Source organism: Perca flavescens, chromosome 17, assembly GCF_004354835.1.
Source record: "Perca flavescens isolate YP-PL-M2 chromosome 17, PFLA_1.0, whole genome shotgun sequence".
In the NCBI taxonomy this organism is placed as follows: domain Eukaryota; kingdom Metazoa; phylum Chordata; class Actinopteri; order Perciformes; family Percidae; genus Perca; species Perca flavescens.
In genome coordinates this window covers 25,793,007-25,815,231 of record NC_041347.1, presented here as the reverse complement: position 1 = coordinate 25,815,231, position 22,225 = coordinate 25,793,007, and the positions used below count along the sequence as shown (strand labels likewise).

Here is a 22,225-nt window from a genome sequence, read left to right as displayed (position 1 = left end):
AAAAGATCCAAACCAACAGTGAATTAAGCCTAACAAGTATTGTCGGTGTAGCAAGAGACTGGTAGGCCTAGCTTCTTCTTCTGTGCGATTGACCTCCAGAAACTATCAAACACATTGTGAGCCACACGCACTGGGTGACATGTTGCTTCTTCAGCATGAACATGGACATTCACCGTCCTGGTGTCGTTAATACCAAAGTCCTTCTAAATAGTCTCTGTTAATACTCTCAAGAGCACCAAACGTATTAATTAGAAGACGCACTATTTACTCCTAACGTTTGCTAAAGACTACGGTGCGAAGCTGTTTGAAGGTTAGTGACACTATACATTTGCATATTCAGTAGGAACCAATGGGTTTGGGGCTTAGTGCCACAGACAGTGTAGGGAGTTTGCACAATTATGAGAGACAAACTGGAACATTGTTGGTTTTGGTCTTTTAATGGAATTTGCTGACAATACGAAGAACAGAATAGCTCCATAGGAGAAATACTTTAAAAGCACAAATCAAGACCTTTGCCACAAGTCCAGTTCAAATGCAGTTACCATGATTTGAACGTAAATTAAATGTAGAATAGGAAAATGGATAGATTATTTATCTCTGGAATAGCAAAATTTCCAATCCACAGCTCACACAACTCACAATTCAACAGTGTTTTAAAAATATATATATATATATATATATATATATATATATATATATATATATATATATATATTTTCTTCATATGTTTTGCAATTGCAGTACTGGCAGTTGTAGTTGTAGTCCTAATGATGTGTGGCTACTTATTTTTCATGACAAGTAACAAAAAGAAGGTAAATTACTTTGAAATGTAACTTCCAACAACATTAATCAAGTTTCCGTCTTGACATATTTATGGATAAGTCCATCTATTGCACCTAAGCTGACTCTAAGAGTTGCCTGGTGCTTCAGGGTGGAGAGAGGGGGAGGCAGACTGTGTTGTAGCACGGACAAAGGGTCTGTTTTCTGGGTAGGTGGGGATTTGACCCCCTGGAGGATATGGAGTGTCTGCTGCTTTGAGCAAGATGGAGAAGGAGATGGGCAGTCTTGTATCCCGGTTTGAGGCTTTGTTTCCTGTTTAGACGTTGGTCCAGAGTCTTTCTGTGCCAGGAGTTTTTTCAGGAGACAAGACAACTGAGGACTCAGAAGGAGAACCAGGGTACCACCTATACAGAGGATTCTAAACACACAAACATTCATTCAATTAACTGTAGGTATTGCTCTTTTTTTGTGGACAGACAATATTTTTCCAAGCTTATTTGAGGACTTTTACAAAATACATTAGTGAATTAATAAAAAAAGAGCTTGTTTTACTTTAAAAAAGACAAAATGACAAAACGTGTGTGTGTAATAACACACACACACACACAAAACCACTAGTAACATTTTCTGATTCACTAAACAATTCTAAAGGAAGCGATGGAAACAGACACACAGAGGCACAAACCTCTCCATCTCAGTGAGGATGAGTGGCAGGTTGGCAGCCATTGTTGTTTTGGTGCCAAACTTCCTGCCAAATGGCAGGTCACAGACTACAGCATCTACACTGGCGCTGGGCAGAGGCAGCACTACGCACACAGAGGACATGGAAGCCAAGAGTTAATTTAATACACAACAGCAGGGTTCACTCTCACCTCCCACTCACTTATTCCCATCAAAAACATGCAGCTTTGGATCCCCAGATCCCAATCAAAGCTAAATAAAAGCAATTTCTAAAAGCTAGATATGGATTAAGTGAATTGCATTATCATCTGGGATTAATGATCACATTTATGCAAGAGATTAATCACAACATTTGTAACAGTGTGGCACATTGACAATGCTTGTTCACAATGTATTTCAATTTGAGCTATATTTCTGTTCATGTGACAGTTTTCTAAAAGGCAAATATTTCCCCTTTTACAAAAAAGCAATGTATTAATACTGTACGTTTGGCCTTTAACTATTTGACTGTTAATTTGTATACACAGCTGTACCATAAAACTCCTACCCAGAAATTAATTTTACTGAGACACCAACTGTAGCTCTCTCTGGATATGAGCATTACCTTAATGAAAAAAATATAATATAAAAAGGTTTAATGACAAACATCTAAGATTATTTCAGTGATCATTTTGTGCATGTTTCTTACTCATAGATGAAGCTTTCAGCAGGTGTATCCTGTTTCCCAGCACTGCATACTCTACATTCTCATTGGCCTTCTGCAGCTGTCCGTCATCAATGTCCATACCCAGAAAATGGGAAGCCTGGAGATCACATTGAGAGTGATACATGGTATTATAGTAGTAGTGTTCCAATTGCACTCCACAGTATATACTATTCTAAAAATTACACTTATGTTTTAATCTTTCTACTTCTTTTGATATTTCCGTTAAGACCTGATTTGTCAAATTAAAAGTAATCAATAAACAAAATGTATTAAATCATGTCAAAAACCAAAAAAGGTGCACTAATTGTGACTAGGAAATATTACAATTAGACTGTATTAGTGCTTTTTTATTATTTAATTTTTTTAGGCAATACGTGAGAAACAAACATCAGGTCAACAACTGTATAAAATGTGTAGCTATGTGTACAATCACTGAACCATTTTTCAAATGTTTTATACATTTTGTCCAATTCCAAATCCTAAAAAGTTCACTATTCCGACTTTTCTACACTTGACATATATACAGCAGCTCTGTAGATTTCTGTCCTGACCTTATGTTCCTGTGCTGCTTCTATTAAGATGGTTCCCACCCCACACATTGGGTCGACCACACGGAAGCCTGGCTGGGAAGATGACATACAGCACATACAGTTGGTCAAACGCATACAGTGACTGAAGAGCACTATTGCATCACAGTCACACAGACGGTCATGTTATAGACAACAAACACCATGCTAAACGTTTGAAAATGAGGACAGCTTTAGTGTAGCAGCTTTAAGGCTCAAGTGTCACATTTAATGAGTCTAAACCTGCCTTGCTTTTTTAGGGTGTTGGTAAAACAAACAAAAACTCTAAATGGCAAAAGATCTCTCTACAACAAAGACAAAAAGAAGTCCCTTGCTTACATAATTGAATAATGCCTTCTGATTTTCATATAGATGATAAAGTAGTTTCCTCATGGTTCTCAGAAGTCATAAATGTACAAACCATAAATAAAGAATACAGCAGCAGGCACCCAGCACCTGTGCGTGTTAGTACCTGTATCTGAGCCAATGATGCCATAGCCCAGGCTACAGTAGATCTCAGTCCTGTGGTTTTAATGTAGCTCCGGTGAGCCAGAGGTAGCCTGAAGGAAAGAGACGGGACACCCATTATTTATGACTGCTTATCAAATGAAATACAGATGCAATATGGTAAAAGGTGTATAACCCACCACCATGTCCAAATCCACTAGGTTTCTAAGACTTTATTTATTTATTTATTACAGGGACAGTGCATATTAATACAGGTTTCTGTCAATATGCCAGTTAGCCAGAAGGCTATTTTTCATCTGCAGTCCCTGCAGCTGATTTTCAGTAATGTTTTGGGATTATTTGGGGAACATACAGCAGCACTTGCTGTTGGTGAGTGACTTTTGATTCTGGATACCCAGTGAGGCGACTGGCCACAACACCAAGAAACCATAGAAACTACAACAATGGTACAAAGCAGTAAGGAATACAAATGATCGAAAGCCTAAGGTGCAGCAGAGATTGCGTGTTGTTATTACCGACTGGCTCTGTTCAATGTCTGCTTCTTAAGCAGGCTTTGATGGACAGTCATAAGTAATAAGTGCTAAAATGTAGAGAAAGAGTTTCTGTCAATAACCTGGTTAGTGGGATCCCCAGCAGGCAGTGGTCATCACTCAAATTTACATTTACCTGCAGATATATAAAAAAAAAAAAATCAATCAACAACTAATTACATTGCATTCGAAAAGAAAGGCAAGACAGCCGAGATTATCTGCCAACACCATTATCCAAAGAGGGAAAATATCACACGTTAGGCCCATAAAGGCATTCCAGAATATTATCTTTTGAACTAGCTAGGCACAAATCAAAACAACTAGGAAGATTTTTAATACAATAAAACAAAGTTTACCTCCAGCTGTGGATTCTTCAGGTCAGTCTTCCAGCCCAGCAGTTTGCTCAGGCCTACTCCAATCACTCTGCTCACCTCCTATATTAGATACAATATGCAAACACACAATACACCTCTGAACACAATATACACTTATTTGTGTTTTATGTCTTTTATTACTTCTTAGCCTAAACGTATGATTGCCAGTGACAACATTCTGACTTTGTCATGTGCATTTTTAATTTCCACTACCTGTGTATTGAAGTATCGTGACAGAGATCCAGTACATTTGCAGCTAATTCTAAAAGAGACCGGGTCAGGAGAAGAAGGCTCTGGTTTGATCCTGCTGGGTTGCAGTAGTGTCTTATCTCTTCCTCCGGTAGTCTTCTCTTCATCATACGAAGGCAAACACAACAAGGCAGAAGGGAAGCAACACAAAACAAAATCAACAACAGAAATAAAAGGCCTTTTAAATATAAATGTTGAATTAAAAACTGAAGAAAAAAAAGAAACACAATTATTTTATTACCATGTCCCACATTTTTCACAGCAAAGCCCTTTGCCATGTCATCCATCTTCATGCAGCTTCTTTCCAGATTGTGGTCTTCTTCTGGTGTTGCATTGACACAAACTGATCCACTGCTATACAAATCTGTGTCCGATATCATTTCTCTTTTTCCATTTTGTCCACAGCTATTAAGCTCCATAACCTTCCTCCTCCCCTCTTCATCATCATCTTTGTACTGTCTCTTTCTTTCTCTCTCAGATGTCCTCGGTTTCTCTGCATTTTTGTCACTATTAGACTCTTTTTCTTCAGAATCCCTCTTTCTCTTTTTCTCCAGTATCTGGGCTTCCGCTCCACAGGTTTCCCCGCTCGACGTTTCCCCTCTCTGTGCTGTCTCTCTCTTACTCTTCTTTTCCTCATCGCACTTCTCCTCCTCCTTTCCCCTCTGTTCTTCAATCCTGCTCCCCTCCTCCCTCTTCATTGTCACTTCCAGGGCAGTGCCTGGTGGGTTGACAGTAGTCCTTCTGCCTTCCAGCTCCCCCTGCAGGTGGCTCCACGTCATTACAGCACTGGTCCAATGATTCTTGTCACCCAACACTCTGGACTGCAGCACAGAGGTTGCTTTTGCTATGAACATTACAGAGCACACAACACTGAAATCAATACAAAATTAAGGCAATTAGGCACTGCATTTTTATGGTGGTTTTGTTTCCATTTGGGGATTTCTTCTTTCAGTGGTTTGGAAGGATCATTATAAAGACGCCATTATGAGTTTAAACTTTTAAGGTGCACAAGAACTGAAAGACAGGCATACAATTTAATATCTGCCAAGGTATTCCCCATGTTTTGTATTACATGTATATGTGCATTCAACGGGTCAGGCTAGTACCTGGGTTGGTGTTAGCAGATAGCTGCACAGGCAAGTCTTGTTTCAACAGGAGGAAGAGTCTCTCTGCAGTCTTGAGCTCACTGACTCTGTTGATCCCCACCGAGGAGCTGAACAACACTTTACCTGGCATCTGACACACCTGGAAACACAACAACAAAAGTTTTACTTTTTTTTTTAACTTAAAGTGACTATATGTAAATTTTGAATGTTTCTGAAACTGTGTAATTTTTCATCTGATGATCATAAATGACCTGTAACAGCAAACTAACAGTGAAAAGAACACTATTTTTATATAGTTTTTTCAGACTGATCTCCATAAGTGGACTTTCACCCAGGAGACCGGGGATCGTGTCCCACATGTCACGTTTCCTAAACCCAACCATTGCTTTGTGCTTTTCTTAAACCCAACCGTCCGAAAAGCGATTATGTGTCTTGATAACTGATCTCAATAAGTGGCGTATGTATGACACGCCAATTCGTATGCCATTTTGGCGTGTCATACATAAGCCACTTATTGAGATCAGTCTCAACCCGTCTGCTGTATACGGCGTAGACATACATGCGGATAGCTCAAAATGCGTACAGATAACGTGCCACTTGGCTTTAGAAAGTGGCGTGTATGTTAACGCAAAGTCATGATGTCACGTTGAGTTTTTTTTAATGCCTCTGCACTGATCCGATTTTTCCCACAAAGTAACAAACTGATTTTCGGCGGGTAGACGGCGCTACTGAGCACACATTCTGATAGGTAAGAGATTTCATAACATAATATAATAATAACATTGGAAAAGCCTGTGTTCCAGCCAGGCAAAAGGTAGCAGGAGATTTCTTTATATATACCTAATTGTATTAATTTTGTTTCAGAAGTTATCTGCTGTAGTTATGGCTGATATTGGGGCAGGGCCATCACAGAAAAGAATGAAATTAAACGAATAACTAAAAGCTAAAAGGGAAAGTAAAAGACGATGGGCAAAACTGAGCCAATCTCATTATTTACCAAAACAAGCAGTGGTGGAAGAAGAACTCAGATCTTTTGCTTAAGTAAAAGTAACATCACAGTGCAGAACTACTGTTTCAATAAAAAGCCATGCATTTTAAATGTAAAGTATTAGGATCAGAATATATTAAAAAATACTCATTTTGCAGAATAGCCCATTTTAATATAATGCATATTATATTATTGGATCATGATTGCATGCATTAATAACTTTAATATTGCAACTGGTAAAGGTGGGGCTAATTTTAGCCTAGGTATGTAATTCTATATTTTGCAATACTGCTGGGTAATTTGTGAATGTCCTTGGCCCCTGGGGATGAATAAAGTGTTATTGATATATCTTTTGTTTTGAATCATATTTCATAATCTATATTTGGAAAGTAGGCTATCTAAACTAAATCAAATAAATGAAGAAGAGTATGTTTGCCTCTGAACTGTAGTGGAGTAGCCTATAAAGTAGAACAAAAAACTCTTTTAAAACTGGATATTCAGCCAACGTCTGACAACATATTTTAAATGGGTTTAGGTTTAAACACAGGTTACAAATCAAAAGGGCATCTTTCACACGTCTGTCTATCAAGTTCTCTAAAAAATTAACGTATGGCGAATGGAGTTTTTTATTAACAGCCGATGCAAATGTTGGTTTGTCTCTCTTTGCTCGTAGGCTGCTGACAAAAAAACCCACTTACATCTTCCGCTGCCAGCTTCAGCTTCACCTCGTCGATTAAGAAACGCTCCATCCCGTTGCCGGCGGTGCAGTAGTAGCGAACTAAACTCGCCTCGCTTCTGGCGTCAGTCATTATGCAGAATAATGTGTTCAATGTCAACAAACTCTCATGTCTCGTAGAAGTTCGCCATACCTTCTTAACGTCGCCATATTTGTTGTTTGTTTACACCGGAAACGGAACTACGTCTTCAGATTGCAGTGACTAGTATTGGCCTTGCTTGTCCAGTAGGGGTCTCTCTTACCATAGACAATAAGCTGTGTCCAAACTTCATTTCAAAAGTGTTTAAACAATATGTTGTCATTCATTTCAGAGTTAAATAATTTTCATTCACAGTTTAAATAAAATAAACAATGTATTTAGCAATTATCTTCTGTGTGTGTGTGTGTGTGTGTGTGTGTGTGTGTTTTAGTACTTGTGAATTGCTGAGCTCAGCCATCTCTCACTTAATCCTGACTGGAAGACTAAAACATCTTTAATTAGTCTCTCTCTCTCTCTCTCTCTCTCTCTCTCTCTCTCTTTCACTCTCTCTCTCTCATGGCCCTGGCTTTCCTCCCCCTGGTCACCCTCTGCTGTACTTGGCCCTGGTGTGTCGTCAGGGATGAAGGCAATTAGGACAGGGGGTCTGGTGGAATGCCCTGACCCAACGTCTATCAGCCCATAATATTGGACGTATCCATGTAGAAAGGAGACATTAATACTCCTTTTAACAGCTGCCATTTGCAATAATTAGCCCTGCTGTATTTAGCCTGCTGCTACATGAGCACTTCACAAAATGGATGCCGCTTGGCACACCAGCCATGGCGTGATGTATTACTGTACATTAAACCTGTTTTTATCATCCTCTACACTGCATAAATGATCAGACAGAGGGAGGAGGATACAGAAGATGGAGGATGGAAGAGGGGACATGATGATGAGGGGAAAGAGGCACAGAATAGAGATAAAAGAAATGGACGGAAAAGGAAAAATATATGAACATGCTTAGCACGCAACAATGTTCGGTATACAATTTCCCACTGATCCTGAAATGTATCGGTCCAAATGACAAAATAGGGTGAACTTCCGCTGTCTTTACAAGCACACATAGACATAGTGTATACAGACACTTCAACCCACTACCTCAATAAATCATCTTAATTTCTAATTTAAAAAAAATAAACTTCAAGTGGTATTATCTTGTAAAAGTATACATTCTGTATGTGATGATTTATATTCAGTATGGTTTCAAGTGGCCTGTCATTTAGAAGGCCAGACTATGTGTGTGTGTGTGTGTGTGTGTGTGTGTGTGTGTGTGTGTTTTTTAAGGTAAGTTGAGTCCATCTGCCATTCTCCTTTAACTCCTCTCTTCTATCAACATCACCTTTACTTTGTCTCACCCTTCTATTCTCTCTTTACCTAATATTTCCTTTTTCTCTCTTCTCTCATCTCTTTCCCACCCTCCCCTTTACTTTCCTTTCATCTTCACTTCACTCTCAGATGGAAATTAGACCTTTACAAAGAGACAGAGCGAAACAAATCAGAGCGAAAGCAAGAGGAGCAGTGAATTCTCCCCATTTAACCATGTACAGTATATGTGTGCATCCCTGCTCATTTCTGAGTGCTGATGTGTGTGTGTGTGACACAAGGTCATTTAAACATTTACTGCTTTCAGAGAAGTGTAAAGTGTGTCAAAACAGCCATCCATGGAGTGAGACAGAGAACGAGAGAGACACACACAATCCCAGCACCAATAACAGGAGAAGTAAAATAGAGCAGGCGGATGGAAAGCAGACAGGATGGGGAGAAATGAGGAGACATCTGTGTGTGTGTGTGTGTGTGTGTGTGTGTGTGTGTGTGTGTGTGTGTGTGTGTGTGTGTGTGTGTGTGTGTGTGTTGGTCCATGTGCGGTTTGTTTCATGCCTACTGTGTGAAGCTTCACCGCCTTGACGTTTTTAAACATCAACATGTCATTGTCAAATTCACTATGACATCTTGGTATACCAACCATAAATAAGTGAGCACACCAAGGTGCCTCTAGCTCACACAAGTTGTTATTTAAAAAAAAAAACCACTCTATTTATATTATCCATTTCAATAATTACTTCCCATGTGTACCCCGGATATTATGTTTTCTTTATCTTAATTAACATAAATTCACCAAACTCCTTATCCTATGAGTTATAATCTCCATAGGCCTTTTTCCCAGCAGGCATTTTGTCTTGTCCCAAGTGTTACTAATAACATTAACGGTGGCTTTTTTTCAAGTGTACCAGCCAGGAGATTTTTTTTATTTTTTATATATACACCTGTGCTTTCATTTCATGTCAAAATGTCTACTTTCAAAATGGCCTATTTTCCTATTTATGGTGCAGTTGGTTACAGCCAAGTTAGGTTATCTGCTACATTCTGCTACTCTAATTCCAAAGAGCTATTTATCAGATTGGTGAGAGAGTAACTGAGCTGCCCTACCCAGAAATAAATGCTCTGGCACTCTGAAACCTGAACAAGTGTGTAATTAGCTTATTTCAGTCCCATATTCTTGTAAAACGGGGCTGGAGAACAGCACGTGTGTAGCAACAGTACCTTGCCCATACCTTTGCCAACAACTTGATGTGACATTCTTGAGTCCTTGCTGGAATAAAAGATACTTGCATTGATAAGTCTGCTGGTCACTTGGGGTCCGCCAACACGTTGCACAACACAACATGTTGTCACCTTTTAAAGTTGGCTCATGTTAGCAAAAAATTGCTTTGTTGCCCATCTAGCAGTTACGGAGGAACATTAGCATTAATTTGGAGTCGTGTTTCTGACCACCTGATGAATGTAAGTTCAACATTCACTCTCTTTGAGCTCTGGTTTGGTCTCTGACAACTTTAAGGGACTAATAAGCAGCTATAATTGCTCACACACCAGTTAGAAATAAAATAAAATAATGGTTTGAAACTGACTGTGAAAAAGGTGACAGTATGAGGAGGATGGTCTAGCAAAGTTTAATCGAAAGGATTAAACAGCTATGAAGACATGCACGTTATCCTGAGCTCAGGCTCAAACACAGTGTGGGTGATTTCATTTAGCTACAGCTGGTAATACACACAAAACTCTGAGGAGGCCTGACAGTGCACACAAGCCCTTGTCCCAGTTAACAAAGAACATCTCTCACACTACATAAAATCCCAAATCCCTTTGCACCATATCTTATCATGTAAAAAAAAGTCAACATCACACCACCACCAAGGCCACTGTTCCATTTAGCTAAATAAAAAAGCTGAAAGCCCTTGGCCTAGTTTTTCAATGTTTAACACAGCCGAGTGAAAACGAGTTTGCAGCTATTACTTTCATTCAGGACCTGTGGAGTCTTCCAGGGAGTCTCCTAAGCACAAGGATAATTAGTTTAATTTCACTACCATGCATTCACATAAAGATAGCACTACAAGAGAGAGTGCAAAATCACTATTCTCAGAGGTTTTAATTCTCCACGCACCAACAGAAAAGAGGCAACAAAAACTGTCTCAGATGGAGATTACTGAGACAAACCCTAACAGGCTGACATCCATACTGACTGTACCCAGCATTCATAGTAGCCTAACTGCATTTCTTGGTCACTGCAGCTAGGGGGAGGTGTAGGTTTACTGCTCGGCTACATTCTGCTGCTGTGTTGTCTTGGGTAATCTCTTCACTGCAGCTGGTTGGGTGGGCACAGGAGGAAGTGGGTAGATGCTAGATCGGATCCGCTAGTCGTAGTTTTAGGTTTAGGCATGGGGAGTGGGGATTGGTTAGGGTTAGGGTAAAAATACCAAGGTAAGCCAATCAGAGGCAGAAAAATGCGGGCCACGAGGCACGTCCCGTGACGTCGACACTTCTAGCGGATCCGATCTAGCATCTACCGGGGAAGTGGGGCGGTGAAGAGACAGAGGCAGAGACAACTCTACAGAGAGATTAGATGTGACTGAAATGCTGTTGGAACGTCAGTGTAAAAATTGACGGTGCTATTTTGGAGGTATTTTGAAAATTGTTCGTCCTGCTTTTATGATGAATTATAGTTTGCTTGTGTCTTGAGTTGTGTAGACTCTAAAGATATTAACAACTTGTATTGAAACCCTTAAGGTCATAGTTTAATTTAGATGTTTCTATTCAGGGTTACAAAATTAGCACCATTTACCAGCCACATGCTGGTCAAATATGCAAGTGGCTGGTGGCTTGCTTCATTCACCAGCCAAAAAAACAATGGGGATCTATTGAGTGGCTGTTAAAATGTGAACATTCACTAGCCATTTGGCTGGTGGATGAAAAAGTTAATTTGAACCCTGTTTATATTAAGTAAAAAAGAAAATAGGAGATTGTAATTACACTATCTGAGTATGTGATTCACTATAAGCACCAGATAGTCAATGCTAAAGGTTTAGTATTTATACTCCATTACCTATTACTTATGGTTGAGGTTTTTTTTTTTCTTCTCTTTTCTATTCTTCAGATGCTGCCATAAATACGAAATTACTGGCTTGTCACTAAACACAGGACACAAATACGAATACCATTATGGGCCAGCTGTTCTCATCAGAAGAAGAGCTTTCTCAGGTGAAGGATGCAATTGGTTCTCTCCTCTACAATGCCATGTTGGAGGGCGGTGCCGTACCTGTCCTCGGAGTTGTCCACCCTCTTCTCCTAGCCAATCACGATGAGAGCCTTGACTCCCAGGCCGCCAGCCTCCAGGAACAACTACAGCAGGTTAATGAGAGTGAAAAGAAAGTATTTGGGGTTGATGTTCAACATCTTATAAGAAGGAAAACTAGCCAATCAATTCAATTTGAGGATAAAGACATAATTATTTGTTTTGAAGGCAATGAGATGATTGAGATTTTGTACAATATATAATCTTTAACTGGGAAAATACCACATTCACAAGAAGAAATGGGCAGACTCCAAACCAAACTTTGAACACTTTTTTTTTTTTAAAGAACTGAACCTATACGGCAACACTATGAGACATTAAGATTAATTAGTCAATTAAGACTGATTTTGTGTTTGATAAATTTCCCATGTAAGCCTACCTATGATACATTTGATTTAATGTGTATTAAGCCCCTGACACACCAACCTGACGGCTGACCGTCAGCAGAAAAGGCAGTCGGGCTGATCAGTTGGCTCCCCGAGGTCCAAAAAGTGCCTTGGAACACACCGAAGCGACGCCGTCTTGAGCGTACGTTCTGTGCTTCTCCAGCCGATAGTGATGGCGGCTTGTTCGAAATACGATCTTGTATTTTACGAAAATAGAAACGTGTTTCTGAAAACATTTTAAGCGAGAAATAGGCCATGCAGTTGCTGAATCTGTCTTCATTTCAGATCGACCAAGGTCAGTTTAAAAGATTTTCGTCAGATTTTGAGAGGCGTTCGTTGCTCATCCCGCTCATTATTTTCAGGTTAGCACTCCACCAATCAGATTGGTGCACCAATCTGATTGGTGGAGTGAGTCCGACTGCCCGCCCTCCGACCCAGCAAGTCAGGTCGGCCAAAATGAAGGCCGACAGCTCCTCAGACGGACGACGGCACAGAACACACCGAACAGACTCGAGTCACTGACCTCGCCAGACTGACGGCCAATTATCGGGTTGGTGTGTCAGGGCCATTAGGTGTATGTAGGTACACCTCTGGTAGTGACCTTTTGTGTATGTACATACTGGCAATGTACCTTTTTGTTCTTTCAATTAAAATAAATAAAAAAGAATGAAAAGAAAGTGTGACAGATCAGTGATAATGATGCTTAATATGAGCAAAAACATACTACAAAACACGAGGTGATCTGTTCCTTCTGAAATAGACTGAGCGGACCAACTGCTCATTGATTTCCCCTTTAAATCATCTGTTCAGTCAGGCAGTGCAGATGGAGATGAACATGAAGGGAAAGAAAGATGTTGCCTTGAGATGGTTAAGAAAGAGCATTGTGCCAAACAATGATGCACCACTCAGTATTAGAAATGTGGTCCTATTGTGGATTGTAAAGAGGTTGCAAAATCAATACAGTGGCCAAAAGGAGCAATAGGATGGTGACAAAATGCAGTTTAAAGAGTGAGAAATCAACTAGCCTCGCATTTTTATTTTATTGAGACAGATAGTAAGAGGCAGTATGCTGAAATTCTGTTACCGTTTAAGCATGGACATTTGTGTTCATTCATTCTTACCCAGCTACAGGGCGACATTGGGAAGAGGGCGCCAACCTACCTGAAGGATCTGATTGGCCGATTGGCATCCTTTTCAGATGAGCCACGCCTGGCCGGCCTGGTGGGATTGGTGGTTACTATGGTGATGGACATGGCCTACTCGTCATCGTCATCAGGTGTGAAAGGGAAGTCAGCGGGGTCATCATCATGCCAGGTAAAGCCTCTGATAGAAAATAATGAGGGGAATAAGTAAAAAGATTGCTTGATATAGTATGAAAGTATATTCCTGTATATATCTACTGAGACATTTCAGCCAATTTTCTTTTTGACAAGCCTGCTAAATGTTGATTTATTCTAACAACTAAGTGATGAAGGGATACTGAACATTTAGGATAGTTATGAATCCCCAAATTAGAGCCACAAACATGAATCGATTAATCTATTAGCTGTCAACTATTAAATTAATCGCCAACTATTTTGATAATAGGTCATTTTTTATGAAATTAAAATAAAACTTCTCTGATTCCAGCTTCTTAAATGTGAATGTTTTCTTGTTTCTTCTCTCCTCTGTGACAGTAATTTGAATATCTTTGAGTTGTGGACAAAACAAGACATTTGAGGATGTCATCTTGGGCTTTGGGAAACATTGATCGATCACTGATCACATCTCACCATTTTCTGACATTTTATAGACCAAACAACTAATCGATTAATTGAGAAAAATAATCGACAGATGAATCGTCACTAAAAATAACCGTTAGTTGCAGCCCTACTACCCCAAATCCAGTTATCAAGACCTGTGCCAGAACTGCAATACTGCAATTTCTATGCATTCATTTCTACCTCCAGCAGAGAGTTTGGGAGCTCCAGGAGGTGATGGAGGAGTACCTGAAGCGCTGCAGGATCAACCTGAGTGACAAAAGCAGGCTGATCCAAGACTCCATTAGACTTGAGGCCCAGCTCAGCCTCACCCTCACCCAGCTGAAGACCTGTCTGCTGGGGGGAGACTGTGACTCCAGGTGAGACAATACAGTACAGCTGTTAGGATCATTATTTGTCAAAGAATGGACAAAAATCACTGAAGTTGTCTTAAAGTTAGTTTTTAAGCGGAGTCAATTGTACAGCACCCAGTAAGTACAGACAAAATGACTGACTATGTGTTCACAGCAGTGTCTTTTTCTAATAATCAGGGAGTGTATTACAAAGGAGATACTGTCTAATTATCTCTGGTCAGGCCCAGCATCTCCACATGCGCTCTGCCCTCAGGGGCATTCTGTGCTTTTCACAAGGTCAGTGGCTCTCATGATTATCTCATGAGAGGCAGAAATAGTTAGCATTTACTTCAAGCAAATAGTTTAACACTAAAAGAAAAGTAAGCATAACTTTTCTAGCAACAGTTGAGCACAGTGGAGTAGAGGATACAGGGGAGTGGAAGAATTGTTGCACAGGGTCTAATGTCACACAGTATAGACATGGTTTTTTGCGGGGTCTTTAAACAGTCTAAAAAAAGTCTAAAATTTCAAAATCAACATTATACATTAAGTAAGTATTGTGTCCTAGGTCTTAAATAGTTTTAAACAGGTCTTCATTTTCCTACGTCACTGTAACACTACTTCTAATGCTCACTGAAATGTTCCTGCAGCGCTTTAGAATGTTTTTTTTTTTTTTTTTTAATTGTGTGGTGTTGTAGTTCTTTCTGTCGCTAGTCCAAATATAATTCACTGTATTACGACTACAAATGAGACCATCATGCAACTTATTTTGCAGCCAATCTTGACACCAGTCCTATAATGTCAATGGGAAAAATCTGGGAATTGTTTCAGACAATGTTTCCGGACTTTGACATCTGACTTTTTATATATTGTAATATAGGCCTTAAATTTCATTCATAATGGTCTTAAAATGGTCTCAACTAGTCTTAAATTTGATTTGGTCAAACCTGGAGAAACCCTAATAGAGTAGAACACCAAATTGTTGCATGGAGGAGAGCAGAGTACTATTCAGTATAATGTAGTAGAAGACTGATCACTGGTTAGTGGTCATGAGGGGTGTTATGTTCTTACACTATCTGTTCCTCCAGGTCTCTGAGGCACTGGGCCAGTGGAGCAGCATTTCACACCCAGATGTTGGTTCATCTGGCTGGTTTCGAGGGCCAGGCTGAGCCGCTGGCTGCAAGGGCTGCACTGGATCAATACAAGGAAGACCTCACCCAGATCATACCTGCTTACAGGTAATACATTAGTGGCAGCAATCTACCAATCAACCAATTAAATTCAATTTTATTTATAGTGTCAAATCACAACATAAATTATCTCAGGACACTTTACAGATAGAGTAGGTCTAGACCGCACTCTGTAATTTATAAATACGCAACTATTCCCCCCCCAAGAGCATGCATTTGTTGCGGCAGTGGCGAGGAAAAACTTTCTTTAAACGGGCAGAAACCTCCGTCAGAACCAGGCTCTTGGTGGGCGGCCATCTGCCGCTGCCGGGTGTGACACAGAGACACAGATACATATATACAGAAATATGATAGAAATATGATTCATAATAATTATAGCAGTTGGTATGATGAACAGTGGCAATTATATTTACAATAAAAGTAATAGAACTAGGACTAGAAATAATAGTAGTAGCAGTGCATTATTATTTTTAATAATTAAACATCTTTGGCCAGCAAAAAATACAGTTGCGTGAGCCATTCACCGTGCCATGGAGTCTAATTTAACTGATTATGATTGGTAGAGCTGGAGACTGTAGGTGGACAACCTATGCAGGAAGTGTACTACACAGCATACGGTCAACTACAAACACTGAAGATTTTGAGACCATGTTGTCAGACAGCAAACACACAGAGCAGGAGCCTAATAAAGCATACTGACAGGAGTCAAGCGCTTCAGCCTGCACCAAATTTGACAGGAAAAACACACAAAAAGCACTTCAGACTGTCATAAAAGTCTAGCCCTAAACCTTCAGCTTACAATTTAGAGTTGCTGCGTACAGTAAAAAAAATATCCAGTCAGACAGGCAATAGCTGAAATCATGACAGAATCAACAGCATGTGAAAAAAACATGAAAGCCAAAACATTACAATTTCTTCATCAACCACCAGACAGGCCCTCGCCCATTAAGCTTGCAACATCTCATCACTGTAATGTTGCAATGATGAATCCAGGTTTCTGTCTAAATTAATGAATGCATTTATAAATTGTCTGTTCTTTCCCAATTCTATCCTGTCATCCCCCCATCTCTTCATTATAGGCGTTATAAGTCTAATTCAGTGTGTGTCGTGAAATGTCGAGGGGGTCTGTCATCATGTGACCCCTCCAGCGAGGTGCCAGAGGAGGGATCCATGACGGGACTCACTGTGACAGACAGAGAGACAGGAAAGAGTGTGACCATCCCTCTATCCGCTATCAAGACAGAGACAGGTAGACTTTCTAGAAATAACCAAGGAAACGGCTTATGCATTTCTCAATCGAGTTGCATTTAACTGAACTAAGTTGAACTTAACAGGGAGAAGAAGGAGCATCTCTGGACTGGATACCACCTCGGCAACTGTGTCCTCCATTAACCTGGACCTTATCACGTCAGATCAGTACGCCCAGGCATACCTGCACCATTTGTTCTCTGATAAGGGACCTGTGGCAGAGCTGGAGAACTACTTTATCAAGGCTAGTGTCAATCTGAGAACACTAAGAATTGAGCCAGGATGTACAAATAAAACAGGGGCGGGAAATGGTATGGAACAAAGTGATGGAGTGCATCTTAATGATCAGGCACAAGGCATTGATGGGGAACAAAGAGTGGACAGGGGCAAAGGAGGTAATCGGGGCAAGACGGACAGGAGAGAAAGACGAGACGAGACGGAAGAAAGTGAGCAGAGAAATGAAAGTTTGCAACTGAGTATTGTGGAGACGCAGCCGGATGAGAGCCTCAATCATCATGCAGCAAGTACATGAAAGCCATGACCAGACAGCAGCATCAGAAAGTGCCCGTCCTTTTATTGAAGAGAAACGTTAAACTAAACTCCGAAACATGAAGGATTTTTGGAATGTTGTTTATTTATTCAGAGAGCTTATAACTGACTGCTGGAAAGAAGCTAAATGGCGGTTTTGCTGATTTGTCTGCAATGATATATACTACTAAAGTGTCAACCCTGGCCAAATATCAACTTTGGGTTTCATGTCATTTCGATTAAGTGTGTTTCACACAGGCTTTTCAAACCTGTACATTTTAATAACACATACTCTAAGGCAATTTCATAACACCTTTACAACTTTCAAGGAAAGAGTTTGGTTGCGTAATAAAAACATTTTTGGCTGTACTTTATTTTTTCTTCCTACATCTGCTCAATACCAAAATACAAATACACATGTAGATAAATCACAGAAAAAAATCTTAATAAAAACCCTAAATTTGTCATTCTTTGCCCCTTGGCAAAATGTGAAAGCGCAGGATGGATACATATATAATTTAAAATCATTCAGATAATTAGTTTATTGAGAATCACTATTTATTTCTATGACCAACGTAAAAAAATAAATGCAAATTGAATTCTAGAGGAATTGTGATTGATTGGTAATATTGTGTTTGGCCTAATGATGACATTTTTGTTTCTTTTCTGTGCTTTGTTAAATTCAATGAGATGAGCTGTTTTGCTTGTTTTGTGAGTATAAGTGTGTTTGACTGTATGTGTGTGTGGACTTCAGGAAGAATAGATAATGCTTATGCTAGCGCTAATGGGGATCCTAATAAAGAAAGAAATACAGAAAGAAACAGTCACTCCACATGTGTAGACCCAAATCAATCAAGAAGCCTATTGTATGGCTTCCCTTGACAAGTAAACCTCAAATCTCAGGAGCATAATAGCTACACAGTAAAATGGTACTAAAAGTTATAAATTTTTACAAAAGCTCAAGTAAAAGTTTACTAAAATAGTAGGAATTGAATTCCAGACTAGGCCCTTGGTACAAATTAAAACTTTAGTTAAGCCATTAAGGCTAGAATGTTGATAGATCGCACATGTTAGCATGTTAGCACTTCTGCTTTGCCTATGGATACAGAAAGTGATGGGCCCCAGTGCCAATAAAGAGACTAAGGAACAGTCTAAAGGAAAATACTTCCAGCTCTGCACTCACCACAGCCTGTGATGATAACGTGCAAGCTACATTTATTTTCCTCAAAGAGATTTCCTTTGAAACCTTAAATCCATATTTGGACATGGATCATCATATTTGATGATGGGTATAACAAAGTCTGTGGTCACAGTTCTGCAACCTTTCTAGGGTTATTAATTATTCACATATTTTTATGTTTTTGGCCTGCTTAAGTATCAGTGTAACTTGTAAATCTAAACCTTAGCTTGTAATAAAGTAAACGTATATGTTGATATAATGTGTAACATACTGAGCTGCCTTTTGATTTTTTTTTTTTTATAATGCGGGACAAATTTCTTTTACCAACATCAAAACGTTACTTTAGTTGGTAGAATAATTGACTCAAATCACATGAATGTGACTTTCTTTTGGTACTAAACTAATATCAAAAAATCACAAGCACAACAACCTGTCCACCACCTGCACAGGCCTATTTCCCCTATGTGAAAGGAAATGCATGCTGAAAAAGGGGACATTTTGATTGACGTTCACAGGAGAAATGGCAATTTTTGTTAAGTGTTTCTCACTCAGAAAGGTTAAAAATATGCTTTCTCTCTCAGTAATATGGTGTGCGATGCAGCAGGTGGGCGAGCAGCACAGGAAGGAGCACTTATGTGGCGTAGCTGGCAGAACAGTGAGAATGTCAAGCTGGGAAAGAAGTGTGTGTGTGTGTATTTCTGTATGTGGGTGTGTTGGTGCGAGTATGAGAAAGAGTGTGTGTGATTGCATGTGTGTCTGTATGTATAGATTGAGATGTGAAGAATCCAGGCATGTATTGTCTTTCTGTGCAAATTAAATATGAGAAAGTGGTTATGTATGTGTGTTTGTGTGTGTGTGCACAAAAAGAAGGTGTGTAAATTAATTAGAGAATAGTGATTGCGGTACAGAAAGAAAAAGGGAGAGTGGTACAAGTGGCTGATGGTTTTCAATGGGTGTGTGTGTCTCAGGTCTCGCTAGCTGTTGATGAGTCACACTTCACAGCTCCAATTACTGCATGGTCTCTGCTCTGCTAATGCTCTCTGATTGGTGTTATTACTCCCCCGCTCTTTTATTCTCTTCCTCCCTCTGTCTTTTTTCCCTTTCTCCCACTGGCTATCAGATTAGTGTGACTTTATTATTCAATGCAATGTTAATCTGACTGGCTTTGTACACACACACACTAATAAATAACACATAGAACTCACATACACCATACTGCAGCGCAAATTGTGATTATTTGCATAGCACTCATTCTCTCGTTCTCTGTTCATGTACATTTTTCTCTTGCACATTTTTTTGTCTTTTTGTTGTGTTTTATTATTTTTATTTTTTATTTCTCTCTGATCTCTACTTTATTCATGCAGCATATACTGCGTTTTTTCTAGTAATTCAGCTCAGTTCAGATTAATTTATTGGCAGGGTATAATGCTACTTTCAAGACGTCAGACAACATTTACACCAAAATCATGTCATAACCAGCACAATTTAACAAATCATTAAAGTATACTATCCATTAATTGTCTATACTTGCTCATCCCAGCTCACACTGGAGAAGGGATCCCTCCCGTTTCTCCCTTTTTTCAGCTTTCAGGCTTTTTTGGAGTAGTCTGAACAGTTTTTTCAGCATTATTCAATAGGGTGGCAAACATGATTCTACAGGCCAGTTGAAGATGCAGCCTTATATATTGTCAATGTTTTATTTCTTAGAGTATTTTAAAGTATTATATAGTTTATATTTTACTAATAAATCAGATTTATAAACGTGTTATTGCTAGTGAGTGCTAACAGAATTACAGCAGCTTGTTGTTGTAAAACTCATTTGGCAGAAAATAACTGTCTCTAACTGTGTTGGACTACAACATATAGCAAATTGATGTCATGACAAAATTGTTTATTGGGATTTACACAAGCCTGTTATTTATATTTTAGATTTGTGAAATATGTTCTAATGCAAACTATGTAAAGGAGAGATTCAACTTTCGTTGGCCAGATTTGGCTCACAGAGCGCTTATTGTCTGTCACTGGTCTAAATATCTGTGACTTTGGGTTGTATATACAATTAACTTAATCGGACACAACTAGGAGCAAATTCTAGTCTCCATTAAACCTAACCTGCATTTCTTTGGGCTGTGGGGGGGAAATTGAAGCACCCACAGGAAACCCATGCACAGTGACAACATGTGAACTTCACACAAGAATGGCCCCACCACAGCCTGACTGGAGGATTCAAATCCAGGTCTTTTTGCTGCTTTTGCTGCAGTAACAGTGCTAACCACTGACAAACACATATTACAAAACAACCCAAAGATAATACTACCACATAAACCAAAACATTCAAACATACAAACATTTGAACAGTAATAAAATTAAATAAAAATCACAAAAGACTACATTTGTGGAGAACCCTATGATCTCATATAATAAGAGTAGTTTCATATCTTGCATGATGCCCCCTTAATTGTAAGGATTTAGATTGTGCTGTAGGATGCTCTAGGCTCTTCTCTCTTTTCCAAATTGTCCCCTGCCTTTCTATCTTCCTAACTCTGGTGGGACGTGTGGAAAAAAGGTCAAAAAGTGAATCCCACACCTAAAATAAAACCAGAGGACGGTCAGAGTGTCCTTATTAAAGTAGGGTAACTCTACCCGATGGCCTGTGTTTAGGAAGTACATACAGGTGTAGTCAAGAGCCTCGGTCTCGATCTATGTGTGTGTATAATTGAGAGTGAAAAGGAGGTGTAGAGGGCTATGGGTGGCTGGCGTGAGACCAGTGGAGGTGTCAGTAAGAACAGTTCTTGTCCAATCACTTTCGATTCCACAATTCTTTTATTCCAAGCATTATCAAGAAGACAGGTTACAGGTTTGTATGGTTACATGTTTGAGTGTGTGGTTTCTGAGGGGGAAGGATATGGGATATAGTTAGCATCACAAAAGGCACAAACAAGGCCACAATAAACATACATACATACATACATACATACATACATACATACATACATATCTGCTCTGTTATTAACCTAACAATGAATAGAACTACTCCAATGCACATATCTCAAGTAACTCAAACAAGCAATGTAAACTTATTTACTTGCAACTGTTCAATAGACAGCACCTTTAACAGCACAAACCGGAATACAGGAGAGGCACTCGCCTTATAATGACATCACCACTTTCTTTCGGAGTATGCCAAGTAAAACTATGGAACTTACATAGGGCAATAACACACACAAAGCAGGAAACACAGCATGTCCAGCATCAAAGATCCTCCATGTGGTTTTGAACAAAGGAAGGGCTGTGTGCACAGGTGCTGCCTATTTGAGTCTGTGGCTGATTGAGGCAGATTGATTGCAGGTGTGGTAAACTACAGATGGAACTAAGTGGCAAAGTATAGGGGGCGTGGCAACTGCAGGACAGAGCTGGAATCTTCCAAACAGAGAGCATGTTGACATGTTGCTTTTGTACGTGGTTTTCTGTGCTTGTATTCCACGGTCTGTTGTCGTGAAAGCATCTCTGCAGCAACAGAAAATCACCAGAGTAACTCGACATCATCACACTGCCCACAGCCTCTCAGCAGAGAACAGACGCTGACACAGAGTAACCTACTGTAGAGAGAGTGTGTGTGTGTGTGTGTGTGTGTGTGTGTGTGTGTGCACTGTATGTGTGTTTGTGTCGGTAGATGTGTTCGTATGTAAACTCAGTTGTGTTTTGATACTGTGTGCGTGTTCCTGTGTGTGTGGGTGCCTACAAGTCAAAGAGAGGAGGACATGGTCA

The 22,225-nt window shown here is 39.6% G+C and overlaps 2 protein-coding genes across 5 annotated transcripts; one reads left to right on the top strand and one right to left on the bottom strand.

Annotated features, from left to right (window-relative positions):
• Nucleotides 1-717: 717 nt before the first annotated feature.
• Nucleotides 718-7,385, bottom strand: thumpd2 (THUMP domain containing 2). Of its 2 annotated transcripts, none has more exons than XM_028603654.1 (11): nt 7,318-7,385; nt 5,461-5,599; nt 4,596-5,198; nt 4,319-4,455; nt 4,088-4,165; nt 3,815-3,867; nt 3,206-3,293; nt 2,719-2,790; nt 2,150-2,264; nt 1,466-1,586; nt 718-1,198 (listed from the first exon to the last, which is right to left on the bottom strand). In XM_028603654.1, exons 2-11 carry the CDS (start codon nt 5,588-5,590, stop codon nt 850-852), a joined length of 1,746 nt encoding a protein of 581 aa, XP_028459455.1. In that variant the 5' UTR covers nt 5,591-5,599; nt 7,318-7,385; the 3' UTR covers nt 718-849. The 2 variants fall into 2 exon arrangements, with proteins under 2 accessions (XP_028459455.1, XP_028459454.1); XM_028603653.1 differs by having other exon boundaries at nt 7,147-7,376.
• Nucleotides 7,386-10,928: 3,543 nt separating this feature from the next.
• On the top strand, nt 10,929-18,104 carry LOC114572100 (uncharacterized). Of its 3 annotated transcripts, none has more exons than XM_028603546.1 (7): nt 10,929-11,161; nt 11,680-11,889; nt 13,345-13,533; nt 14,169-14,338; nt 15,400-15,549; nt 16,581-16,750; nt 16,836-18,104. In XM_028603546.1, exons 2-7 carry the CDS (start codon nt 11,701-11,703, stop codon nt 17,279-17,281), a joined length of 1,314 nt encoding a protein of 437 aa, XP_028459347.1. In that variant the 5' UTR covers nt 10,929-11,161; nt 11,680-11,700; the 3' UTR covers nt 17,282-18,104. The 3 variants fall into 3 exon arrangements, with proteins under 3 accessions (XP_028459347.1, XP_028459348.1, XP_028459346.1); XM_028603547.1 differs by having other exon boundaries at nt 11,636-11,889; nt 14,172-14,338; XM_028603545.1 differs by having other exon boundaries at nt 10,930-11,161; nt 11,636-11,889.
• The last annotated feature ends 4,121 nt before the right edge of the window (nt 18,105-22,225 follow it).